We start from the raw sequence: 27,982 nt of genomic DNA, 5'->3' as shown, positions 1-27,982 counted from the left end.
ATGTCCTTCTTTCTTCTACACTCCTTGTGACACTGATATGGGTCTCAAAATCATAATTAGAGCCACCACTTTATCAGTGAAATAAAAGGTTGGATTCTTGCTGCTATTTATATTATTTATACTTTTGTTTACTTCTACTGTTTTATATTATTAGCCGATGAATACATTAGCCAAGTAGTAGTTGTGCACATTTCTTTGTGAAAAGAGAGTTTGCAAACAAGTATCACAAACATTTTAAGAGCCTCCTGAATTAGAAGATCTGTCTTGCCTTGCATCCTATTTCTCACATATGGTCAATCAAGCTCATCAATTTCCCAAAGCTATGACATGGAGGTAGTGGTTTTCCCATTGTTGTTTTCTGGGAACCAGCTCTGAAAGCTAGAAGTTAGCTCTGATCTTCACCAACTGCCACTGATAACTTGAGGACCTATAACTTTATCTCCATTTAAAAAGATCTGTGTTGGCCCACACAACAATAGTACAGTAAGTGCATATCTAAAGGCTGCTTAATGTACCAGAGAAATGAGCAGGCTAAATTAAGTTCCAATGTAAAGATATGAAGTATCCATGATTTGATCTCCTAATGCCATTTATTTGTTTAGAAAAGCAGCTGTAACATTACAGATATAAGCCCTGCTGTCTGAAACCAGTAACTTTGGGCTGAGTTGTTCAGCTTCATATTTGTGAGTCATACTTGCCATGAGGAAGAGATGGCTGAGAATTTATGGTATTCCTAATATTTTTTTCTGTTTCAATCTTTGTCTTTATTATACTTGATAATCTCTTATCTTTGATGTATGAAAGGTTCTGCTCCCCATTTTCAAAACCGGGTATTCACTCTTGATAAGATTAAGCAGTGGTGAAGAAAATCAATTATGAAGAAAGACTTACATAAGATATCCAGCTGAACTGTTCTTTGCCCTTTAGTATGCCTCAAAAATGCTTTGGAGGGTCCCCAACTACCAAGGTATATGCAGGATGGAACAAGGTTGCTGGATAGAAAGGACTTTTCTTTCCCCAATAATTCAGTGTTAAAAGTGTATTCATGAACCCTTACTGTAGGAATTGGTATGTTTTGCTATTAAGCCAGGATTTTAAAAATCATTGTTGTTGGATTGAATAATATAGTGACTTACTTCTTGCATAAGGCGAAGCAACAGTGGATACATTTTTTGTGTCACATTCTATTATAAAATCAGAATTACCTTCTGGCATAATACAGTCTGTGAACTGAAATGTTGAATAATCAGACTAACGTGTCCTTCTGTCACTGTTTAAATGGTGTATTCATTGTAACAACAGGTATTGTCTGAAACAAAATCATCATTCCAGACAAGACATTAATTATTATCACAAATTCTCCCCAGTAATGACAGTTCTAATTACTCCTACCTTAACATGTCTTTTTTAACTTGACTCCAGGTCTTAACATAGGTTTTTTTTTAAATAACATAGCTTAATATTTGTCATAGTGATACCCAGATATTTTACCTTCTGCTCAACTTAAGACCCATTTTATTCATCAATTCTGTTTGATGTTCTAGTTTCATATTTTTGACATCTTCGCCTTCTTTTAATTTGTCCATTAATATTTCAGTTTCTTTTAAGGGATCTTCCAGAACCAACACCAAGTTATCTGCAAAAGCCCTTAACTGGTACATTCCTTTTTTAATCATTATTTCTACAATTCTATATTCAGTATTTCAAGAACCAAAATAAAGAATAGAGGAGATAATGGGCATCCATGTCTTGTTCTTTTTTGTAGCTCACAGGATTTTGTTAGATGGAGTGTAAACTGATCTTACCCATTTTATAAACTTCTCGTTAAAATTCATATCTCCCAAAACCTTGAAGGAGAAATCCCAGATCAAATTGTCAAAGGCTTTCCCAAAATCTAAGAAAATCAATGGAACTTGGTTTTCATTATGTTCCTTCGATTACTCCAAAATGTCCAACACATTTCTAATGTCCTTTAACTGTCTTTTGGGTAAAAAGCCACATTGATCCTCATGAATAAATTCTTGCAAAATTATTTTCAATCTATCAGCTAGAACCATTGTAAACATCTTGTCATTATTAAATAATGATATGGACCCACAGTTTCTTGTTAAAAGTAAAATATTGTTCTTCTTTAGGTATTAATGCCATATTGGCTGCTTTCCAACTCTCTTGTCAGATAGAATTCATTGTGTTTTATAAAGGTTGTAAAAGTTCACCCTCAAAACATTTCTAATAAGAACCTGATAAACATCTTGTCCAGAAACCAAAAGCATGGTCACTTTTAATACAGAAAATTCTGTTGTAGTGTTGAACTTTATTCTTCATGTTCTCCTATATTAGACAATATTAATTAGTCAATATTATTCACAATAGAATGAAAAATATTATTTCCAATGACAACTATGGCATGTTCACTATTGGTTACCCTGGCTCCACTATAGGTCAATGGTATATTGGGACTTTCCTGACAGTCCGTTTGTTCCCTGTAGTGCAGATATGGCATCCATTTCACCTGGCAGTATCCAAAAAAAAAGACCCCTGGTGGCCGCATCAATATCTGAAAGTATCGAAACAATTTCACACAAATCTCTACTTTGTAATTTTCAGGGGGAAAAAAATTAGCTCTTTTTCTAGCATGCCACTTTCAGAAACCCAAAAAACAATTATCCTCTCTCATGTAAGAAGATTTCTGAACCTTCCTTCCAGAGCACATAAGAAAAAGCTGCCCCTTTAATTGTCCTTTCTCCAGTATACCATTTTGAGATGGATCATCTCTGTTAAAGGGCAAGGGAAAGAGAAGAAAGTTTTTTGTGTAGTAGCAGCATGTCTCTAAGGATATTTATTTGTAGCTCTCAGAAAATTGGTAAGATTTCTAACTAGTAATCTATTTAATAATTGCAACAAAAAGACAATAAAAAAGGTTAACAGAAAATTTAATGCTTTGGAATTTTGCTGTTGAAGAACATGGTTGAGAGTTCATTGAGTGAATGGAACCATAAATTATTCAGAGCTTGAGGAGATCAAACCAGTTTGCTCACTGAAAATAGTAGTAATCAAGCTAAAGCTTGGATATTTTGCATACCTAGTGTGGAAGCAAGAAATCTGAGAATAATCAAAGGCAATCAGAAAGGATTCAAGGAAATAAAACATCTAGTTACAATTATGATTATAAGGTTACAAGAATTCAAGGAGGCACTTCCTAGCAAATTCTTTTCTATTGGGCCATGATGAATTAGAAGCAAATGAATGATTGAATAGAAAAGTCAGTAGTATGAGACTATCCTACCACTCCAAATTATGTTGCTGCCCTAGGAAAGTTACAAAAGTCAGGAACAGATTTATGTATGTGTGTGGGATTTCGTACTGTTCTGCTTCTCAGAACAACTCTTGCCTTTATGTCTAATTCTGTTTCATCATACTTGTAGTTCCTATTTGTTTGTTGTTTTTTAAAGTACATCCTGAAAATCTGAAGCATCTGCTATATGTCAGCACTGCTTTATCTAATCTTTAACATTATGTCTGTAGCTGGAGATTCATCTCAGTACTTATGAATCACTTGTTCCATGATTAAAATTAGAGAAATAAAATAATCCCTTCACTGTTTTCCTAAAAATCTGATTTTGTGCTTATCTAGTACAAACCTTATATGCCTGTAGACATGTATTTATTTATTTGACAAATGTGTATAGCTGTCCGTCTCACAAATGAGACTTTTGGTGGCATACAATAAAACAGTTATTTTTTAACTTTAATATGTAATCATGTATGTACTGAATGGAAGTAATAACCTGTATTTGGGGACTATTATATCAAATTCTTTCTGTTATTTTTTGTCTTGCAGCCTAGTATACTCTTACATTAAAAGATTGTGTTAATATTTGATGGATGCGGTAATCTTAGCCCTATTACAACAATCTAGCATCAACAGGTGATCAGTCTGACATGAATAGTATAGTAGAATCCTATTTCAAATGGGTGACAGATTTCTAATATGGTGTCTGTTCTACATGCATGCACCTTTGATAAGCATGTATGGAGAGAAAAATAAGTGTTTCAGATTTGGAAAACTTTGGAATAAAGACTTAGTGGAAATGACAGCTTTGTGATTTGATCTTTATCTGTTTTCTGCATGTGACCAAGCTACCTTAATGTATTTGTTTCATCCTGTTCATTCACTTTTTATTTTGTCCACATTCATCCGGTGCTCATTCATTCTTGATCTTATCTTTCCTTAAGTGTCCATTCCCAAAGTGACATGCTTAATGGTCACTCATATAACAAAGTTGGTAGAAGCACGCTTTTGCAAGCAGCTGTTTCCCTTGGTTTGACAAATGTTCATTCCTTGCATCAAATGATACACTATCCACTCTACCAGCATTGATAAATTTTGATTTTTTAAATCTATTTTTAACATAGATTAAATTCACCTGTTTACATTCATTTTACAATTTATGTATAATCTACAGTTCTTCTCAAACATAACTATCTTGGTCTTCATTATATTTATTTTCAGATCCATATTATTTTAACAGTAATTGAAATAATTCAGATAATGTAGTTTTGTGTGTATTTTCATATCCACAAACAAAATCCCTCTAACATTTGTTGCTATTGTATTTTTCCATAAATTCATTATATTCCTAATGTGCATCACATATCCTTGTCTTGTTCTTTGCTCTGTACTAAACTGTTGAAAAAATATTCTATTTTTCTCACCCATGCTTTCCTTCTATCATACAGCACACCATATTCAGCAAGCAACTGTCAATTCTATTATTTAAAAGTTAATAACTTGTATGCTTCTTAAATTCTAATAAACTTTCAATCAGAATTCTACAAATTTATTTCCAGGCACACTTCATTAACTGTAGTTTTTGCTGTCATCCCTTTTTTAAAAGGAGAACAATAAAATCATTTTCTAATCATCATGCACAGATATAGTCTTCACATTCATATTAGGCAAATTGCAGAGCCATTCTGTAAGCAAACCATCCATATTTCATGATTTCTCTAGTTCCATTGTGTACAGCTCCTTACACCGCTGGTTAAAGACCAGGGCATTTTGTATCCTGTATTTCAGCCTGTAATAATTATTTCTCTCATTCCCCCACAGTTGATTATAGCTGTCTGATTCTGACATTCAGTTGATGTCTGCTTTGGAATGGGAGGGGATAGAGGGGCTAATGTGATACGTTTGTGTTCAAGAATGCCATTGCATAATTTGGAGACTTCAGTTGCCAAAATTCTCATAAATGATCATAGTTGTTGAGAAAGGCATCCAGGTTGGGAAAAGTTTGCATAGTCCATAGTTCAGGGTATGGTCTGCATACATTATTTCTCCCTCTGCCTCTATCTCTTTCATCAACGCAAACAATGACTTACTTACAGAAAGTCTAACAGCAAACATTTAATTGAAGTTTACCTATTGTCTAGGGGAAAAATTTAATGTATGTTATAGAAATTGTGGCAGTACCTTTTTTAAAAAATGCAATTATTATTGAAGAATAAATAAGATACTGTTTTATTAAATCACATTGAAAAATAATACATTGAGAAGATATACCAGCATTTATATTCTATCTTAGATTTCGGAGGAGGGCAGAAAAGAATTTTAAAACAAAGTTCTTGAAACTTAATGTCATTTTATACTTTATATAGAAATTATGAAAATATACACTGGTTACTTAACTACCGTATATACTTGAGTATAAGCCGAATTTTTCAGCCCACTTTTTGGGCTGAAAAATTCCACTTCGGCTTATACTCCAGTCAACAAAAAAACTTACCGAGGACTTGTGCGCGGCCGAGGCTTTGGTGCTTCCGGGATCGCCCGCACCTCTCCCAAGCCACCGCCGTCCGAGACCTGCCGAAGTTTGGGGAGGTTTGGGGAGGTGCGCGCGCACCTCCCCAAACTCCGCGCCTTGCCTGCCTGCTTCTTTCCGCAGCGGAAAGAAGCAGGCAGGCAGGGCGCGGAGGAACGGAGACTTGCCGACGTTTGGGGAGGTTTGGGCGCCTCCCCAAACCTCGGCAGGTCTCCGTTCCTCCGCGCAGACCTGCCGACGTTTGGGGAGGTTTGGGCGCCTCCCCAAACCTCCCCAAACCTCGGCAGGTCTCCGTTCCTCCTGCCGACCTTTGGGGAGGTTTGGGCGCCTCCCCAAACCTCCCCAAACCTCGGCAGGTCTCCGTTCCTCCTGCCGACCTTTGGGGAGGTTTGGGCGCCTCCCCAAACCTCGGCAGGTCTCCGTTCCTCCTGCCGACCTTTGGGGAGGTTTGGGCGCCTCCCCAAACCTCCCCAGGTCTCCGTTCCTCCTGCCGACCTTTGGGGAGGTTTGGGCGCCTCCCCAAACCTCGGCAGGTCTCCGTTCCTCCTGCCGACCTTTGGGGAGGTTTGGGCGCCTCCCCAAACCTCCCCAAACCTCGGCAGGTCTCCGTTCCTCCTGCCGACCTTTGGGGAGGTTTGGGCGCCTCCCCAAACCTCCCCAAACCTCGGCAGGTCTCCGTTCCTCCTGCCGACCTTTGGGGAGGTTTGGGCGCCTCCCCAAACCTCGGCAGGTCTCCGTTCCTCCGCGCAGACCTGCCGACCTTTGGGGAGGTTTGGGCGCCTCCCCAAACGTCCCCAAACCTCGGCAGCTCTCCGTTCCTGTTTGGGGAGGTTTGGGCGCCTCCCCAAACCTCCCCAAACCTCGGCAGGTCTCCGTTCCTCCGCGCAGACCTGCCGACCTTTGGGGAGGTTTGGGCGCCTCCCCAAACCTCCCCAGGTCTCCGTTCCTCCTGCCGACCTTTGGGGAGGTTTGGGCGCCTCCCCAAACCTCGGCAGGTCTCCGTTCCTCCTGCCGACCTTTGGGGAGGTTTGGGCGCCTCCCCAAACCTCCCCAAACCTCGGCAGGTCTCCGTTCCTCCTGCCGACCTTTGGGGAGGTTTGGGCGCCTCCCCAAACCTCCCCAAACCTCGGCAGGTCTCCGTTCCTCCTGCCGACCTTTGGGGAGGTTTGGGCGCCTCCCCAAACCTCGGCAGGTCTCCGTTCCTCCGCGCAGACCTGCCGACCTTTGGGGAGGTTTGGGCGCCTCCCCAAACGTCCCCAAACCTCGGCAGCTCTCCGTTCCTGTTTGGGGAGGTTTGGGCGCCTCCCCAAACCTCCCCAAACCTCGGCAGGTCTCCGTTCCTCCGCGCAGACCTGCCGACGTTTGGGGAGGTTTGGGCGCCTCCCCAAACCTCCCCAAACCTCGGCAGGTCTCCGTTCCTGTTTGGGGAGGTTTGGGCGCCTCCCCAAACCTCCCCAAACCTCGGCAGGTCTCCGTTCCTCCGCGCAGACCTGCCGACCTTTGGGGAGGTTTGGGCGCCTCCCCAAACCTCCCCAAACCTCGGCAGGTCTCCGTTCTTCCTGCCGACCTTTGGGGAGGTTTGGGCGCCTCCCCAAACCTCCCCAAACGTCGGCAGGTCTGCGCGGAGGAACGGAGACCTGCCGAGGTTTGGGGAGGTTTGGGGAGGCGCCCAAACCTCCCCAAACAGGAACGGAGACCTGCCGAGGTTTGGGGAGGTTTGGGGAGGCGCCCAAACCTCCCCAAAGGTCGGCAGGTCTGCGCGGAGGAACGGAGACCTGCCGAGGTTTGGGGAGGTTTGGGGAGGCGCCCAAACCTCCCCAAACAGGAACGGAGACCTGCCGAGGTTTGGGGACGTTTGGGGAGGCGCCCAAACCTCCCCAAAGGTCGGCAGGTCTGCGCGGAGGAACGGAGACCTGCCGAGGTTTGGGGAGGTTTGGGGAGGCGCCCAAACCTCCCCAAACAGGAACGGAGACCTGCCGAGGTTTGGGGACGTTTGGGGAGGCGCCCAAACCTCCCCAAAGGTCGGCAGGTCTGCGCGGAGGAACGGAGACCTGCCGAGGTTTGGGGAGGTTTGGGGAGGCGCCCAAACCTCCCCAAACAGGAACGGAGACCTGCCGAGGTTTGGGGAGGTTTGGGGAGGCGCCCAAACCTCCCCAAACGTCGGCAGGTCTGCGCGGAGGAACGGAGACCTGCCGAGGGTTGGGGAGGTTTGGGGAGGCGCCCAAACCTCCCCAAACAGGAACGGAGACCTGCCGAGGTTTGGGGACGTTTGGGGAGGCGCCCAAACCTCCCCAAAGGTCGGCAGGTCTGCGCGGAGGAACGGAGACCTGCCGAGGTTTGGGGAGGCGCCCAAACCTCCCCAAAGGTCGGCAGGAGGAACGGAGACCTGCCGAGGTTTGGGGAGGTTTGGGGAGGCGCCCAAACCTCCCCAAAGGTCGGCAGGAGGAACGGAGACCTGCCGAGGTTTGGGGAGGCGCCCAAACCTCCCCAAAGGTCGGCAGGAGGAACGGAGACCTGCCGAGGTTTGGGGAGGTGCCCAAACCTCCCCAAAGGTCGGCAGGAGGAACGGAGACCTGCCGAGGTTTGGGGAGGTTTGGGGAGGCGCCCAAACCTCCCCAAAGGTCGGCAGGAGGAACGGAGACCTGCCGAGGTTTGGGGAGGTTTGGGGAGGCGCCCAAACCTCCCCAAAGGTCGGCAGGAGGAACGGAGACCTGCCGAGGTTTGGGGAGGTTTGGGGAGGCGCCCAAACCTCCCCAAACAGGAACGGAGACCTGCCGAGGTTTGGGGACGTTTGGGGAGGCGCCCAAACCTCCCCAAAGGTCGGCAGGTCTGCGCGGAGGAACGGAGACCTGCCGAGGTTTGGGGAGGTTTGGGGAGGCGCCCAAACCTCCCCAAACAGGAACGGAGACCTGCCGAGGTTTGGGGAGGTTTGGGGAGGCGCCCAAACCTCCCCAAACGTCGGCAGGTCTGCGCGGAGGAACGGAGACCTGCCGAGGTTTGGGGAGGTTTGGGGAGGCGCCCAAACCTCCCCAAACAGGAACGGAGACCTGCCGAGGTTTGGGGACGTTTGGGGAGGCGCCCAAACCTCCCCAAAGGTCGGCAGGTCTGCGCGGAGGAACGGAGACCTGCCGAGGTTTGGGGAGGCGCCCAAACCTCCCCAAAGGTCGGCAGGAGGAACGGAGACCTGCCGAGGTTTGGGGAGGTTTGGGGAGGCGCCCAAACCTCCCCAAAGGTCGGCAGGAGGAACGGAGACCTGCCGAGGTTTGGGGAGGCGCCCAAACCTCCCCAAAGGTCGGCAGGAGGAACGGAGACCTGCCGAGGTTTGGGGAGGCGCCCAAACCTCCCCAAAGGTCGGCAGGAGGAACGGAGACCTGCCGAGGTTTGGGGAGGTTTGGGGAGGCGCCCAAACCTCCCCAAAGGTCGGCAGGAGGAACGGAGACCTGCCGAGGTTTGGGGAGGTTTGGGGAGGCGCCCAAACCTCCCCAAAGGTCGGCAGGAGGAACGGAGACCTGCCGACGAGCCGCGGCCACACAGGGTATTCCTGTGTATTCAGGCTTGCAAAATGGCGGATCGAGCCTCTGCTGGCGGCAGAGGCTTGCAGAACGGCGGATCGGCTTATACTCGAGTCAATAACTTTTTCCAGTTTTTGGGGGTGAAATTGGGGGTCTCGGCTTATACTCGAGTCGGCTTATACTCAAGTATATACGGTATATATTGTACAGGTATGTGAACACAATACAAACCAACTTCTGGGCATTTCTTTCTCTCCCATTAGCTTTCTATGACACAGTATAAGCTCAGTCATAGCCAACTCAAGTTGTCTGCTTTTTGTTATGCACAAAGTCAGAACGTTTGTTAGCAAAACCTGTATTTTGCTGGTGATAATTTGTGAGTTGTCTTTGGGTTATTTCCTAAGCCCTGATCCATTACCTTAGTCAGTTCATCTTAAAAACCATGGCTTATGACTTATTTTAAACCAGAACACAGTGGCTTATTTAAAAATTATGATTAAAACATGACTTAATATGATATACAGCCACAGGTGAGGATTTATGCATCATGCTAAGTCATGTGTTTATTCAAAACAAAGAATGCTATTATGATTTAATGAACGTCATGATTAAAATATGGCCTGGTATGATATATGAACATAGGTTTTAATCATGTTTAACTATAGAACACTACTTTATTGAATGAAATATGGTTAACAAAAATCTTAGCAAGATGTATGAAACCTAGTAGAAAGTGTTATGGTTAAATTCTTTATGACTTAGTTCATAATTTCACATTAAACTGTAGTATGATATGCTTGTTGAATGATGAACCCAATCATGTTTTATTCTTTAGTGTAATGCCAAGCTTTCTTTTAATTTAGTATTTAATGTATGTTCTTCTCATACCAATAGGATACAAGTAACCTTGTAATAAACATCTAATAGTTTAACTTAACAGCTATTGCTGTTTTGAAAAGACATGCTTATGTACTTGTCCCAATAAGACTCTTATAAATCCTATTCATAGTTGGAGAATGCTGGAGAAGATCTCAAGGATGGGGTGTGCCGCTATGAAGGAGCTGTCGTAATACTCGATGCTGGAGCTCAGTATGGAAAAGTTATAGATCGCCGGGTCAGAGAACTGTTTGTCCAATCAGAGATTTTTCCTTTGGAAACACCTGCCTTTGCAATTAAAGAACAAGGATTTCGGTGAGATTGATCGTTATATTAGTTATATGTATGCTTCATTAACAGTTATGTTTCATTTGTGAGTCCAGAAAGTTAAAGCTTGTATCCTTCAACTGTAAAAGGCCAAACAATCTGAAGAAGACCATGCTTCAGCTTTTAAATAGTATGCTGCAACCTAAACTCTATGAAAGTGAGTAAGACTAGAACAGATAAATACTCAGATCCTTATCAAACAGGAAACTATCTAATTCTGGGGTGAAAGATTAATTTTCCCTAAGCAGCCATGAAAAATTGGAACTGTTGTGGAAGGCCAGATCAATAGATTAAACTTAAATCTGCCACTAGTGCCCACGCGTTGAGGGAAGAGGGAACACGGAGCCTCACCTCGCCTCAGCCCAGCCGTCATTCTTCTGCCACAGTGGCAGAAAGGTTCTTTCACTCACTCGCCGAATAAAGGAGTGCACTCGGCTTCGGCTTCTTCCTCCCAGAGCGCTTATTTACATTTCATTTTATAACTTCCAATTGATCTCATGTGGGCAGGACAGGGATAGCCAAAGGCCTGGATGTGGCCTGGGGGCCATAAAATGCCCAGCTCTGGTCTAATTCCATTTAAATGAAAAATGTAAATTACATTAATTAGTCCCATACATTTATCTATTTCCTATTGCATCACACTGAAATTATTGGCAAACTTTAGAAAGGATTTTGGGAGTGCAGCAAAGATTTCATGGAATCACATGTTGCTCTTATCACTTCAGGCAATGAACTCCTGATTCTCATATTTGAGAAAATATATGTGGTATTTATCCCAGGCTATATGAAACTGTGCTGGATCAAACTAAAGGCTTGTCTAGTTCAGCATTCTCTTGTCAAGGGAAGTTGGCAGTGACATTTGACTAATCTGGATGATTACTTCTTTAAAAAGGGATGAAAAAGAGGACATTCAAATACCAGCCTAAAAGAAACAGGATGGTTAATAGTTAACTCCTAAAATGTCATTCTGAAATGAAAAGCCCCATAATTTGCTTACAAGACTCTCGGTCCTGTAGGCCTTTAAAAGTTTAATGTACTAGATAGATGGCAAATTCAAGATGTAATTGGGGGGTCAACTAGTGACAGGATTCATGGTTTTTGGTCCTTTTCATTTCCAAGGCTTTGTGTATATTCTATTAAGTAGTATCTGAAAACATTACATGAGAAGCAGAGATGGTGTGGAGCTAAGTGATCAAGTTGAGTATCATCAACGTGCTAAAATCAGTTGAATTCTATCAAATGAAATATTTTATAAAATTTTGTTTTAACATTATGAATACATACAAACTTACCCATCTTACCATTTTCTACTGGATAAGCAACATTATGTGGAGTATTGAAAAGGAGTAAGAAATAATAAACGAATGGAACTGAAGTAATAAAAGATGAAAATGAGAGCTAAAACTAAGTTGCACCAATATCTTTCACTATAGTTCATATTTTCTACCCTTATAAACTATCCTTGTTTCCACCATATGGGAAAAGTCAAAAGTTCTTAAGATCTCTTGATCTGCATCCAAATATAGCTTTCTGAGTTTTTTATTTTTCCTCTCCCTTGCAATTATTCATTCTTTGTATTGCTTCTCAAAATACTTCTTACACCTTTACCATTCACCATTGTGTCAAACTAGCATTCATTGAGCTTCTATTCGTTCCTGAATTTCTCAGTTATACAAAAGGGAGCTATAAGGAAGGTTTTTCCCCCCATCACCTGAGGAACTAAAAACAGAAATAATAAGTGTTAGCTATCTAGATTTCATTTAAATATAAAGAGAATTTGATAAAAAGATTGCCGGCAGATAACACCCAGGGGGAGGGCCTTCTCTGTGGGTGCGCCTGCCCTCTGGAACCAGCTGCCCGTGGAGCTTAGGACCGCCCCTGACATTCCGCCGGGACCTGAAGACCTGGCTCTTTGAGCTCTCCGGCCCAGGCTGAGAATTTTTAACTGAAGTTTTTAGTTAAGGGATAATTTAATCTTTTTAAATTGTTTTTTAACTTTTGTATTTTGTACTGTTTGATTTTAAATACCCTGTAAACCGCCCTGAGTCCTTCGGGAAAGGGCGGTATATAAATTTAATAAAATTAAATTAAATTAAATTAAATTTCCTGATGATAAGATCTATACAGCAGTAGATAATCTACTTATGGCAACTGTGGGTTCTTCATCTATGGAGTTTTTTAGGAAGTGGCTGGATTGCCACCTCTTATGGTTGGGATAATTATCCTGCACAATGCACAGCATTGATCTAGATTAAGCCAGCACAGCTCTTAGATAGGAAAGGACATTTGCTGCATTAAAAATAATTGTGGATCACAAAAGAATAACTGGTGAGTCAGTCAGCTGCTTGGTGGCTAGAGGCATGACAGCAGTGATGGCAACAATTTTTGAACCAAGGTATCCCATAATCTCATGTGGCCTGACTTACAGAACATATCCAAACTCCAGGTCCAATGACTCCTGAGGGAATGAAATTTTGGCAAGTTGTGGCTGCTTCAGTCTACTATCTGCTGCTACACTCACATGACGTTCATTTTCAATGACAGTTTCACAGCCAATCTCACAGAAGAGAAGGGAAAGGAAAGGAAAAGAGAAAAAAGAGGAGAGGACAGGGAGGAAGGTAGGTAGGTAGGTTGGTTGGTTGGTTTCTGGTGTTCCCTGCCAGATTCCCACAAAAATACTCAATGGGGAAGTCTGAAGTCATTCCTACTCCCACTACTTTTTTGCCCACTGTTGGTCATTCTGTTGCTAGGTAAGGAAATGACCCAATGGGGCACAGATTGCCTATTACAGGACAAAAGCTGGACTTGCAGCAGAGAGCTATAAATGAAATAGGAGCAAAATATAACATTTATTTTTTTCTAAGTGCTGTTGATGGCACTGTCCTCTAAAAGTTGGTCTCTGTAGTCAAAGTAAAATTTCTATTGAATGGGAAGGCTCTTCCCTTTGAATGGTAAGGCATACATACAGTATTTTGTCCTTTGGTAAAGTATAAAATGGTTCATGAAGTTTCCACTTGAGGTTTTCTCTGAATGGTTGCTTTGAACATGTAGCTTCCTGTAATCTTAGCAGGAGCAAACATTGGCAAGTAAGTGTTGCTTTAGCATGGCCAGAAATAGGCTTGCCATGACAACATAAGCCTTCAGGGTTACATAAAATGGAGCAAATTGCCCACAGTCAAAGAAAACAAGGATCAGTAGGCCAGCCCTGATTTCTTACATCATTCTTCACATAGACAGATTGACTGACAATAATGGAGGGCTCTGTCTACAGAGGCTCTCAGGGTAATTGTTTTTTGAGGGTCCTCAATTATCTGAAGAGCCTCCAAGGATACAAAAGTTGTTCTAGCCCAGTTTTATTGAATTCAGGGATGTCTATATGAGGAACAATTCTTTCCCTGCCCCCAAATGCAGGTAGTTTGTCTCAAATTTTATAAAATATTTGAAGAGGGCTATTATCCCTACATTGGTTCAAATTTGTTTTTAACTGATAAAGAGTTCAGTGTTGGCAAATATATGTGAGGATATTTTGTTTCTTTGTTTTGGAAGCAGTATTATATAAAAGGAAAATAATACTTTCTGCATAGATGCATACTTGCTCTCCTAATGGAATATTTATGTTGCTTTTTAGTTCCATTAGTCACTGAGTATAATCATGATTTGGTCATGTTTGATGGAAAAGCAACATTAGTATAATATAGTCCTTGACTTTTGAGTCTAGTAGAGCCTGGAATTTCCATCATAAGTCAAGACAGTCTTAAGTCAAGGCACCCACGTGACCAATCTGATTTTATGACCTTTTTTGCAGCAATCATAAAGCAAATGCTGTGCTCATAAAGGGAATACTACAGTCATAAAGCAAATATTGCAATCAATTCATTCCCATGACTGGTTTTTGCCTGGAAAACACCAGAAACTAGCAAAAAATATCATATGATATGCAATCGGCCATAAAAGTGAGCCAGTTGCCAAGCATCTGAAATGTAATCTTCTGATCACTCTGTGTGTGTTTGTGTGTGTGGAACTCAGGAACTGGGTTCTAAGTATCTTTTGAGGGGATCCATCATCACTTTGAAAAGTCACTAAGCAAAGGACTAGCTGTAACACTGACTGTAAGTTAAATGTAAACTGTGGTTAATGACTATATTAAAGTAATGCGGTGTGCTGACCATAGCTATAAAGTCATCCCAATAGTCTCTCTTCTCTAAACTGTGTAGCTTGAAAATAATTCTGTTATTATGATTAAAGGATCCAAACCTTTCTGATGTGGGTGTGTTGATAGATTGGAGAACATAATGTGAGGAGTTTTCAGAATCATTGCTGGGTGCTTGCCAATTCGTGGAATGCTATCAGCAGTGTACAAAGCATAGATTTATAAATGTGGAAAAAGTAAAGGCCAGCTGAAAGAAATTTGAGATTTCTGAAATCATTATTTATTTAATTGTATTGATATTACCCTATCTATCCTACTAAACTTTACCTGGATCCAAAATAAAATAATGCCAGGAAATGTTCTCATATCTATTGTTCTACAAGTGAAAATGCCCTACAGAAAATTCATTCACAATTGCAACATATGTTCCAACACTGAAATATAATATTGGAATTATCTTTCTCCTTGTTTCTGACAGGACAAGTACTTTAAATTTTAAAAGTTTATTAAGCTAATGGAAAGTTTTTTATGATTTGGTTTTCACAGTCAAACCTATGATTCCTTTATTTCTTTTTATGTTATTGAAGTCTTTTTGAAAATCCATCTTATCCTCATTTTGATTTTCAGCAGTTGTGAATACAATTTAGGATTGGATTTCAGAAATTATCCAGAAGAGGGTCACTGGTTCCAAGGCAGCCATAGAGAAGGCCTTTGTTGATTCTCTCAAAATACTTTTTGTTAGCCAATTGTCTTGCAGTGTTTTCTTAGGTGAAGCTGTTGGAAAGTAATGGGCTTTAGCAGAACCATAACAATAAAGGTAATGATATTCAATTATATTTGGTTTAATGAAGAAGCTAATGATTTTTAATACAAATATTGTTTGACTTTTGTATTTTCAGGGAAGATGAGATGGTTCATATTATTGACACTGATTTTTATTAGTTCTGCTATATAGTGTTATTGAGTATTGGTGAGAATGAATTTTTCTTGTATGGCTAAAAAACAACAACTCAGCTCTAGAAACAAGATTTTATTGAATGCTGAAACAAGCTTAAAAGAAAAATTTCACATTTAAATATGAAATAGTTTGCTTTTTTAACATACATAAGATATCTTATATACATGCAGTATTGCCTTTATCAAAGTTTTGTGCAGATTTAGAATGATATATGTTAAATTAAAATATTTCAATATCTTTGTTTTTATAAATTGTCTCCTTCTTTTATAGAGCCATCATCATCTCTGGAGGACCAAATTCTGTTTATGCAGAAGATGCTCCCTGGTTTGACCCTGCAATTTTTACAATAGGCAAACCAGTCCTTGGAATCTGCTATGGCATGCAGGTGCTACTTAACATTTCTACAAATATTTATGACTCTATGGGTTTGCTTTTGGTTTTTGTTTGGCTAGTGCCAAATAACTATTCTAATTGGTACTTGTGCAATATATGAGGACATTATTTAGAAGTAGACTAAAATGAGCTTTTAAAAGAAGAACGTGTCTTGTTTCTGCTTGTCACTAATCGCACAGTCCCTAATGCAATCTGCACGGAAGTTTTGCAGGCCAATCTGTTGTTCTTCATGTGCAAAAGCCTGCTGGGAACTGATTCATGAACTTTTTGAGGCCATCACTATGGAGAATAATAAAACAGGCATCATTTTTTAAAATGGGATTGCTATGGTTTGGACTTTCTAATAAATGAGTGGTATATCATTGTAGCCTGGATATTATTTGTAGCATTTCAACACATTAATTAAGGATTATGATGGTGGTACAGTTTGCACATCCAAATGTTTTTGCAACTCCCTCTACCACAGAGAGATGTTTTCTCAGAGTAATCCTTCTTCTCTAGTATTATTTATAGAAGAATTTAAAATTGACAAGATCCTGTCAATGAAACAAGGGATCCAATGACATAGGTTAAAAAACAGAGGTGGTCTGGAAAGAAAATTTGTACTAGCTGGGATCAGTTAAACATTTGAACTAGTTGGGATCAACTAGAATAAAAACAAATAAAGGAGATAGTATTGGTTTATGAGAAATTAATCTGCCTAATGTAAGATATTACCAGCTCTGAAATACAAAAGATAAAAGAAGTGTTTTTTATAATTTATTAGTTGAACACAAAGTAGTCATTTGCTAAGAGATTTCTGTGTATGGGAACATGAGTAGAGAAGATGTAGCACAAGGAAAAAATGGAAGCTGAATTTTAAAAACACTATTTGATCAGTAGCGAGACAAGAAGAATATACAGTTAGTCCTTGATGTACCGGAGCTTCTGTCGCTAAGCAATGCAATTAAGTGAGTCATGCCCAATTTTATGATCATTTTTGTCATGGTCACTAAACAAATCAGGCAGTCATTAAGCAAATCCAGCCTCCCCCCCAAATTGACTTTTCTTGTCAGTTGCTGGCTGGGAAGGTTGCAAATAATGATCATGTGACCCCAGGATGCTGCAATAGGTGTAAATATATGCTGGTTACCAAGAGCCCAAATGGCAATCAGGTGACCTCAGGGGCACTGTAATGCTCATAAATGCAAGGACACTTTTTTCAGCACTCTTGTGTAATTTCAAACTTTAAATGAGTGGTTGTAAATAATTTCCTCTGGAAAGAAAGAAAATGAAGACACGGATAAAGACTCTAAAGGAATGTGCAAATCAGAAGCAGTTAGATTTAATTTGAGACAACACAGGAATTGAGCAAAGAGGAAAGCAAAAAAGAGTATAATCAGAGTCTGTTAAAAAGCACCTTAGAAATTTTGAAAATAGAGATAATGTATAAGTGGAGAGAGCCAAAGTGATAATCAGAAATATTGTAATAGGCATAGAATGAGGGTGTGAATAAGGATTTCCGAAAGTAAAAATACGTAGATTTTAGAAATGTTGGAAAAAAGCTGATAATGTCTAAGTAGAACAGTAGGGCTACAACCTATTAAGCACTAAGACACAAACTATTTTTTAAGAAAGCTGAGGTTCAACGTTCATCAATGAAAAGAGAAAAAATAAAGTTTATGTATAAGTTAGAACACATGTTGAACGTAGGGATTGGAACTGGAAATATTTATGTGAATGGATGAATGGAACAGAATGTAAGAGTATTGAAATTCTCACAATGGAGGAATGGAATTCAGAATTAATGGAAGTGTTAAAACTGACCTATTTGGTTAGAAAGAAAACAATGTGCTTTTTTAAAAACTGAAAACCTTTTATGGACTTTTTGCTTAAAGAAGAAAAATAAATAAAATGAATGATATTATGGATTCAATGATTGAAAAAGTTGAGAATTTAATATGGGGTTGAAGGGGTTTCTGGAAAAGATAAGAGGGATGGGAGATGATTTGTTTGTCAATATCTGTTAAAAGGTTAGAAGTCATTTTTCATAATGTTAGCTTTTCTTTTCCTACACCTTTGTTCTTTGGATTTGTCTTTTACTTTATGTAAAATTCTCAATAAATATAAACTAAAAAGAAATAACAAACATGTGAAAGTAAATATTCTGACCTGCAAAGTAGCCAGAGTGAACACAAGTTGAGTGGGGAAAAAAAATCTTGTTTCAGTGAGACCAAAAAGAGAGGCCAAGAGAACCTAACATAGAAACATTATTTGCGTTATTAGCCCTGAACAATCTTGATAGATTTGAGGAAACCAGAAGGTGGTTTTCATAAATACCTAAGCAGGTTTGTTCTGGGAAATGAAAAGTATTCTGCATTGGTGCAAAACTCCTCCAAATCCTACCAACCCCAGAACTGAATCTGAGCAAGCTGGTAGCCTGCCTGCTGATTCTATTCATCTCAGCAAAATGAAATACCACTGCTTAAAATGTGTTGTAACAATACAGAAACAGTCAAGCGTAATAAATACCATGTCAAAATAGAACTCCCTCAAATAGCAAGGTTTCATGCAAGATCAAACACAGTGTAGTGCGAAATAATAATAATAAAGCAAGCTTTTAAATTGCTGACTGCCATTGTCATATTGAGATGCGCAAAAAGAAATCTGTTTGTGGAGTCTACAAGCCAAGATAAAAATACTAGCCTATAGGAAGCCCAAGTAGAACAGATAATCTTTGACTATGGACGGAATAATAATAGAGGTTTTTTTTTTACATATCTCTGAACACTGTAATAAAAAAAAACCACAATGGTAATATATTGCTGTTGCTTTGTAACAGACATTACCAGTGCTTTTTTTCTATTTAAAAAAAAGGTGCCAGAACTCTCACCTTGTTAATCTTTTATTTATATAATTTTATTTATATATTTATATAATTAAAAAATTATGTATTCAATTCTTAACATAAATTTAATTTATTGTATTTAAGGCAAATGTTCATAGTAAATTCCAAGGTTTTGTCCAATTCTCGTCCAGCAAATCTTTGAGATTTGAGCCAAGTTTAATTCTTTAGTTTTTTCATCTGTTTTTGGCTTAGATGAAGTAATGCATCTTTCAGGCATTCACCAAATAAACTAGAATTTGTTGTGAGCATCTCCTTAAATACAAACAGCTCATAAGCCAGACCTACCTATATTAGCAGCCACATTATTGATGGCTTGTACATACCATTTTAAAGATATGATCACATTGGTTCAAGTGAATGAGATGCTCCTATAACCCAAAATGCATGCTATTAATTCATCCCTGCCAAAATAATTTTCATCAGACTTAGTTCATGTTGAACTTAGAACACTTAAGTTCTGTTTTATCAAATTTATCATAGTAGGCTGCCATAGGGGTGAAAAATTGTGGGATAGCTCTCCCATTTTTATATACTGGTGGGTATAGTAAAAATGGAATATTTTTTGTCTACTTGGAAAATGATGCATTGCACTTTAATAGAGGAAACAACTTTTGCATATATAGTATGACATATATTGAGTTCCTTTTGGAAGAACTAGCAGTGGGAGATAATAAATGTCTAATACAAGTGCATATGCTGCCTTCAACATATATGTGTTTAATTGATGGAGTCATGTTACTGACAAGATAATGAATTACAAAGAAATTGTTATTAATACATAAGTTAAACATTTTGTTTCTATTTCTTTACAACTGCTGATAAAAAATGGCCTGGCTATGTTCAAATTATACACACAAGAGAACAGGCTTAGGTGAGGGGGAAAGTGTTACAATTCAATCTATTTATGAATATGACTGAATATGGCCATAATTGCCCAGTGTATTTTAACAATGATATAGAACTGTGCTGCGAGGAGCTTACAATTTATATTTCTTATTCTTGGGGAATTAATGACAGAAAGAAAATGGAGTGAAAAAAGTAGATGCAAAAGTAACATTAGATAAATATGAGAAAATATAGTTGCATATCCTTAAGTAATTTATGGAAAAAATGCTTAAGATTCATATAGATGTACAAAATCTGCAAGAATCCAGATAACCATTAAAATAGTAGCCATGAGACACAGTTCCTGGCTGAGGGAGGTGATCCCTAGTCCCTCCAGGCCACACGGGATGAGGTGGTCAAACCAGGTTAAGTCAGTGCAGCAGTTCAGGGCCAATCCATGTGAGGTGATGTGTCTCCCACAATGCACACTGATGGCGCAGAGCTTGCAGTCGCCAAGCCAGATGCCGGTGCGGGGCAGCAGGATGGCAAGGGTAGTGGGCAGGCTAAAGCGGTGGCAGGTGTTGCGGGCCAGGCGCTCCAGGGTGGCCACGTAGGTGCGCAGGGAGAGGAGGTGGCGCAGGTCCAGCACCGGGTAGGCCACCAGTTGGTCCGGCCTGTGTAAGGTCAGCTGCCCACCGTGCCCCACGCAGACCATCTCTTTGCCCAGCACCTGCCCCGCCCCACCAGCGTTCGCCTGCCCCGCGCAGCCCTGCCATGTAGAGCGGGCCCCACGGCTCCCACAGCACCAGCCACAATGCACACAGATGGTGCAGAGCTTGCAGTTGCCGAGCCAGACGCCAGTGGGGGGTGGCAGGAGGGCTCGGGCGGTGGGCAGGCTGAGGCAGCAGCAGGCGTTGCAGACCAGGCGCTCCAGGGTGTCCATGTAGGTGCACAGGGTGAGGCGGCGGTGCAAGTCCAGCACTGGGTAGGCCACCAGCTGGCCCGGCCCATGGAATGTCAGCTGCCCACCGTGCCCCATGCATGCCACCTCTGCGCCCAGTGCCCTCAGCCATCCCGCCAGCGCTGCCTCCGCCCCTCCGCCTGCCCGTGCAGCTCCGCCATGTAGAGCAGGCCCTGTGGTTCCCACAGCACTATGGTGTTGCTGTTCCCGTCTCCTCCAGGTATCTTCAGGACTACCGTTAAAAAGAGGTGGAAAGGGAAATCATGTCCGCCAGGTCTTGCCTCCCCATTGGGCCAAGGCTCTGGCAGAGGGCAGGGTGGACTTGACAAATGCGAGTTATTTGAGGAGGGGATTTCTTTGCCACTGTGTTTTCTCCTTCTGACTTGTGGTGAGCACGAGGCAGGCGCGCACATGTTTTCTGTGCTTCGGTGCCTGGCTGACACGGGTGAGCACGAGGCAGGAGTGCATATGGACTCTGCTTTTTCGGCAGGGCAGAATTAAGTGCTGCTCCCCACCTCCCACTCCTGGTCCTCTCTTACTTACAACTAGGAGATGGTGTAGTTGGGCAGCAGGGAGGGGTGCAAAGTTCCTGCCAACTTGCCTTCATTGCAGACAACTTACATGTGCAACGTTTGCCGGCCGGGTTTTTTGGCATGCTCAGCAGCAATTCCTATTGGCTTTCGAAAGCCAATAGAGGGAGTAGCATAGCCTGTGCAAAAACTGAAAAAAATCAAATCAAAAAAAGATGCCAGAACTCTGTTCTGAGCGTTCTATGAGGAAAAAAAGCCCTGGACATTACTAAAAAGATTGGCTCTTGAAATGTGGCATTGCAGTTCAATGAGCCCAGTACAGATATGTATCTACATCATTTATTATGGGTTTGAAACCCATTTTTAGTTATATAGATTCATAAGCATTCTTAAAGTCTCACAAAGAAATGAGGAAATATTAAACCTCAGATGAATTACATGATTGCTATTTCACACAGAAAACATATGCTTTATGTAGGAACTAAATATCTACTGTAACAGCTATGTTTTCCATAGGCAAATATTCTTACTGAAGATGAATAATTCTGAGCTGAGTGAGATGTACTATAGTGCTTAAGGTTATAAGCTGAAAAATGACTGGATATACTCCTGGTTTTTACAGAATTAGCTAAACTGGTGTTTTCAGACATCTTGGGAATGACTAAAGATAACATCAAGATGATTTATGAAGTCAGTTCTGGAAGAAGTGGAAGCAAATATTTATTATTTAAATAGCTCTTCTACTGTTCAGAATTTACTTGCAAGTTATATGTCTATAGGAAGGTGACAGCAGAGCATAACAATGGTAGATGATGCCTGAGTTAGGTTTCCTTATACCTTTTGTATTCTGCAGCATTTAAAGAATTAGGAATATTTAAGCTTAGAGGAAGATCAAGTAGCTTCTCTATTGCTGTAAAGCAGGGGTCCCCAACCCCAGGTCTGCACACCAGTTCCAGTCCGTGGTCCGTTGAAAACTAGTGGAATTACTAAACTCGTTGTAATTATTACAGTTATAAATATATAAATTACTTACACTGATAAGCAATAAGCAGTTCTGATATCCTGAACAAGTTGTCTGATTCTTGGTTAAAAAAAAACTAAGCAAAGGGAAAGGTAGCCAACAGTAGCTGAAATGTTGTAACTTATTACTATACTGGTAACTTACTTTTCTGTTTTTGACAGATGATGAATAAGGTGTTTGGTGGTACAGTACACAAAAAAGATGTCAGAGAAGATGGTGTCTTCAGCATTACGTTAGATAACTCTTGTTCATTATTCAGGTATGAAAAACCTTTGGTAATGAATTATGAAGTTAAATTGGATATTTTATAAATCACACAGCTGTGTTTAATGGTCAGTTTCAAACCTGGAAAATAGTCATTAATGCTGTGGAAAATTTGTTGATGTTTAATGTTTCCTCTTGATTATTTTAAGTTGATGTCTTTTAAAGATATTAGACTTTACTTTGTGATCCTTTTTCACTTTAGGGGACTTCAGAAAGAAGAGGTTGTGCTCCTTACCCATGGAGACAGCGTAGATAAAGTAGCAGATGGATTCAAAGTTGTTGCTCAATCTGGAAATGTTGTAGCAGGTATCATATTTTCCACATTATCAATTTTCAGTAGATTTTGGTTATATTTCAGTGCTAGCATCTTATTCTTATGCATCTTATTCATCATCTCAGCTGAAATAAATTCAAGTCAACTCCAGCAAAGTTACTTGTATTGTACCACTAAACCTAAAATGTACCAGTAGTGGCTTGTGACCTGAGAAGTCTTAACATATAAGATATTCAGGAAATAAACTTAATATGAGTGGGTCATTTTTATAGAAAATAATTGATCAGACTGTTTTATTTGACTCATTTGCTGCCTTCTAAACTGTGTCTGTATTATTTAAAACCATGGCACGGTTTTCCTAAGACTGAGAAACCAGCTGGGAATTCTGGAAAATGAAGTCTCACTATGTCAGGAGGGTATCAGGTTGGGAAAAGGAGATATAGTAGATTCTTACTTTAATAATATTTTGACATCTTTCTCAGTAAGATAAAAACAGGTCTTACATAAGTTTTTTTTTTTAAAAAATATGGTTTCTTAGAGCTAAAACTGTTACATTTTTTTGTTTTTAATAACACCCAAGCTATAGCAAATGAATCAAAAAAACTGTATGGAGCGCAGTTCCATCCTGAAGTTAGTCTTACAGTGAATGGAAAACTGATGCTGAAAAACTTCCTTTTTGACATTGCTGGATGCAGTGGTACCTTCACAGTTCAGAACAGAGAAATGGAATGCATTCGAGAAATTAAGGAGAAAGTAGGACCATCAAAAGTTCTGGTAAGGTTTGAAATTTAATCCATAGTCATTCCTGTTTTGGATAGTACCTGATTATGATTTGTTTCATTAGTTTCAGTTTTCATATTTTTGTATTTTTTTAAAGGCTTTTTTGTTTGCTGAACAATGACCTCATTGTATGGAATGAAACGGGAAAGAGCAATTTTTTTCAGCCACAACCCAGGGTTAAATTACAGAAATGAAGCTACATGCTACAAATGTCTTATCCTGTAATAGAAACAGTGAGAACTAAAAAAGCAAATAGAATGCTATTCTTGATCATACTGTTCTGTCCATTAAATGTATTTATTGCAGCCTTTTCACTTTGTGTTTCCTTATATATGTTAGACTACGGCTTGCATAGACTGGTTGGGAATTCTGGGACCTGTACTTTTTAACGCTTCTAAAAGTTACTAGATGGGGAAAGCGGATTTAATTATTTTGGTTTCCATTGAACCCTTTCAGGTTTTACTCAGTGGAGGCGTAGATTCTACAGTGTGCACAGCTTTACTGAACCGTGCTTTAAATCAAGACCAGGTGATAGCAGTGCACATAGATAATGGATTCATGCGCAAGAGAGAAAGTCAATCAGTGGAGGAGGCACTAAAAAAATTGGGAATTCAAGTCAAAGGTATCCCTCTTGTACTAAGTTTTTTTTTAAAAAAATCCATTATCTGTTGAATTTTAGAGTATTTAGCTTCTGCCTTTTAAAAAATTAAGTGATGGATAGATTACCTCATTTTATTTTTTGGTTTTGAAAAATAGGAATCCTTCAGAATTTAAGACTTTTCTTGGAAAATATATTTGCAAATATTTTATATATTGGGTAGATAATATCATCATCATGCAAGTTATGGGACCTTTTGGTAGATATCTCAGCATTTTTTATTGTCTTTATTACAGTCTATTCATAAGAATGTTGCCTTCTATCCAATCAGCATTCAAGGCAGCCAGTAATAAAGAATAAATTTCAGTGGTTAAAGTCACCATAATTGAAGGTTAAAAACAGCTGGCTAAAGAGGAAGATCTTTACTGCTTTTCTAAAAGCAGAAAACGTTGTGCCTACCTGGTTGAGGGAACTTATACCTCAGAAACTATATGGAGAAACTACATTCTATAGCTTATTTTTCCTTTCTATGACACTTTTTGAATACTCCAAAACTTGGATAGATCCATTTTTTAAATCTCTCCCTGTTCTCATCACTCATCTGCCAGACTTTTCCATGGACTCATTGATTTAATACTTTCTTCAGTGGTTCCAGAGTAGGATCTCTTGAGTGACAGGGAAAGGCCTCCAGCAAAAATTGTACCAACTGAGTAGGGAGAACCTCTCAACTTCCAACTCCTGATATCCTTGCTTGTCTCCCTGTCTACAATGACTACTAAAGGCTTAAATTTAGTAAAAATCTGCTGTTTATTTATTTTTATTTATTTATTTTAATTCCATTTATATCCCGCCCTTCTCCGAAGACTCAGGGCGGCTAACACAAGCTTAGCAGTAGCCTTCATTCTATGTATATGCCTGCTTATTAGGGCTTTCGCCCCCCCCCCAAGCGGCATTATTACAAAGTCAGCTTAATTGCCCCCAACAATCTGGGTCCTCATTTTACCTACCTCGGAAGGATGGAAGGCTGAGTCAACCTTGAGCCTGGTGGGATGCGAACCTGCACTAATTGCAGGCAGCTGGTGTTACTTAAGGAGGCATTAGCCCACTGCTCCACCAAGGCTTTGCCTTTGTTGTTTTGCACAACACATAATGAAACTTTGGAATTCTCTACCATAAGATGTGATGCAAGCTTGGCTGAGTTCAAAAACGGATTGGGCTAATTCATGGACCTCATGGGGATAAGTTCCTATTAGCCTTGGTGGCAGAGAGACCTCCTTTGAAGGCTTTCTCTTGGGAGGCTAATAGGCTCCCTTATGCGATTGGTTGGCCACTGTGAGAACAGATGCTGGTGTAGATGGGCCACAGATCCTGCTTATGTTCCCATGTTAGGCATTAGGAAATTGAAATCTCTTGGTGCTGTCTAAGGAAATTAGGTGATTTATTACATTCCAATGGAAGAAAGGGTTTGGTTAGTTTTCTGTTACATTAGGTGAAATATCTGGCTGGGTAAATAAAAGAAGGTTTTATCCTGGCAACAAGGTTGTAATTTTGTAATTTAATACAGCTTGTTATTTGTGTGTGTGTGTGTGTGTGTGTGTGTGTGTGTGTGTGAGAGAGAGAGAGAGAGAGAGAGAGACCTTGAATTAATTTTAGTTTTCAAAATATTTTAGCAATGTTACTAACAACAACATCCTGTATATTATGTAGTGGTAAATGCAGCTCATTGGTTCTACAATGGTACAACAACTTTACCCATCTCTGAAGAAGACAGAACTCCTCGAAAAAGGATCAGTAAGACACTGAATATGACTACAAGTCCTGAGGAAAAACGCAAGATTATTGGTGACACTTTTGTGAAGGTACTTAGTGTATATACCCATTGGTATATTGTCTGTCTCTGGTTTTAAGAAATCTCAAGCAAATCACAGTTTTTATGGCAACTGTGTAATGGTTTATACGAATTTGCTCTTAGGAATGTATAGAGTACTTGTATCAACTAGCATATTTCTTCAGAAATATTTTTGAAAACTGACCCACTGACTAAATATCCCTGCTGTGATGGAATACTTGAAAAGATCAAATTACCTCGTTTACATTCCCTGTGTTGTTTATACATCATAAATCGTAGGGTAAAGCAAATACTCACAGATTACTGGTAAAAACCATGCTATAGTTTATCTGGCCTTTCCCACTATTTTGGTGATTACTGTCTATCCTAACAGTAGTAGGACATAATTCAGGCATATTCAGATAATCCAAATCCTTTTTTTCCCTGCAGGCTTGTGGATTCTTTTAGCCATAAGCCTTTAATAATAATGAAACGAAACTGTCTTTTAAGGAAACCTACAGTTTTGTCCAGTAGGGGTCACCTATCATTCATTTTATTTCATGTACGCTGAAAATAATCATATTACGATTCAGTTGTGCCACGCTAATCATTTTTGCTTTGGGCTTCTTTGAAATTGTCTACAACTCGTGTTTCATAACTTGCTGTGAAAGCATTAAGGTTTCTCTTGCAGCCAGAACAAATTGTTATGATGCAGCTGTTTCCAGCCCAGCTTAAAATATTAAACAGTTTTCTAAATGTGATAAAAGTATAATAGGAGCATAATGAACAAAGTTCTAAGCAAAAGCCTATTATATGCATGCATACAAAAGTGTATTCACAAAGAAATGATGTTGTAATAAAACATGGATTAAAAAAAATGAACATAACTATTCCCAGTGAGTTGCATTGTTTTCTCCCAATGCTGTGGAGTTCCTCACTTTGGTAAATTTCTTATGCAGACCATAGACTATAAAAGAGCAAAATGTTGTAGTAATTTGGTTTCCTGCTAAATGCCACAGAATGTCAGTTTGAGCAGAGAAGGGAATGGGAAATGCCACATCGCTAGATAGAAAAAGCATTTGGGTCCTAGGAAAGTGGAAAATGTGGGAAAGAAACTCAAAAAAACTCCCCCTTGATTGTGTTAGATATAAATTTAAGTAGAAAGGGGCTTTGAGAAAATTTAAAGATTCTCTTGCATTACATTAACTGTGTTGCAAAACTTTCCCAAACCCTATTGACTCCTGTTCCCTGATCTTGCTCACCACAAAGGACTAACTCTATGTGAATTAAAACTATGCAGTGCTTTAGACTTCAGATTATGTGAGTTGTTCACATAGTTCCAGGCATCAACCTACTAGGCTGGAAAAGGCACATTTCATGTTAGGAGTTGCTGACAGGTCCTATATGTGTACCCTCAAGGTTTTCCAACACAATTTTTTGCCTATGTATTCAAAACATTACCTAATAATATGATTATCACTTGCTATACAGGTTGTCTTCCCTTAACGTCCACTTGTTCAGCAACTGCTTAAATTTACAACAGTGCTGAACAAGGAGTATTTATGATGGATCCTCATAATTGTGGCCGTTATAGCATCCCTATAGTTCCATGATTATGATTATAATACCAGCTTGCAGTCACAAGGTTGCAGCCATCCTGCAGTCAAATGATCATCATCTGTAACCTTCAAAACAGGCTTCCAGCAGGCAAAGTCAGTGGGGAAGCTGGCAGAAGGTTGCAATCATGTGATTCTCGACATTGTGATCACGTGGGATTTGCTTAGTGATAGCAGTTGGGACAGGACTGTTCTAAGTTAGTGTGGTCATGTGATGTCATATCTTATGACTGCGTTGCTTAGCAAAGGAATTTCTGCTCTCAATTGTCTTCAATGAGAGAAGACTGTCTATTGGCATAGTTGTCATTCCTGAGACCTTGCAGTTTATAACTTACTTGTAGAATATCATCTAAAGTCTTT

At 40.1% G+C, this 27,982-nt stretch overlaps 1 protein-coding gene across 2 annotated transcripts in view; it reads left to right on the top strand.

Annotated features, from left to right (window-relative positions):
- The window catches only part of GMPS (guanine monophosphate synthase), a 47,843-nt gene that overhangs the window by 6,232 nt on the left and 13,629 nt on the right, over positions 1-27,982 (top strand). Inside the window, exons 2-8 of one of the 2 annotated variants that reach the window (XM_081328636.1) lie at positions 10,344-10,525; positions 15,916-16,030; positions 22,424-22,521; positions 22,729-22,832; positions 23,381-23,574; positions 24,037-24,202; positions 25,886-26,037. In XM_081328636.1, the coding sequence (XP_081184762.1) occupies positions 10,344-10,525; positions 15,916-16,030; positions 22,424-22,521; positions 22,729-22,832; positions 23,381-23,574; positions 24,037-24,202; positions 25,886-26,037 (1,011 nt within the window). Of the gene's footprint in view, positions 1-10,343; positions 10,526-15,418; positions 15,505-15,915; positions 16,031-22,423; positions 22,522-22,728; positions 22,833-23,380; positions 23,575-24,036; positions 24,203-25,885; positions 26,038-27,982 lie in introns of those variants that run through there. The other variant, XM_081328637.1, reaches the window with a different exon arrangement.

The sequence above is a fragment of the Vipera berus genome (genome assembly GCF_964194415.1).
Source record: "Vipera berus genome assembly, chromosome: 5".
NCBI lineage: Eukaryota > Metazoa > Chordata > Lepidosauria > Squamata > Viperidae > Vipera > Vipera berus.
This window is presented reverse-complemented; position numbering and strand designations above follow the sequence as displayed.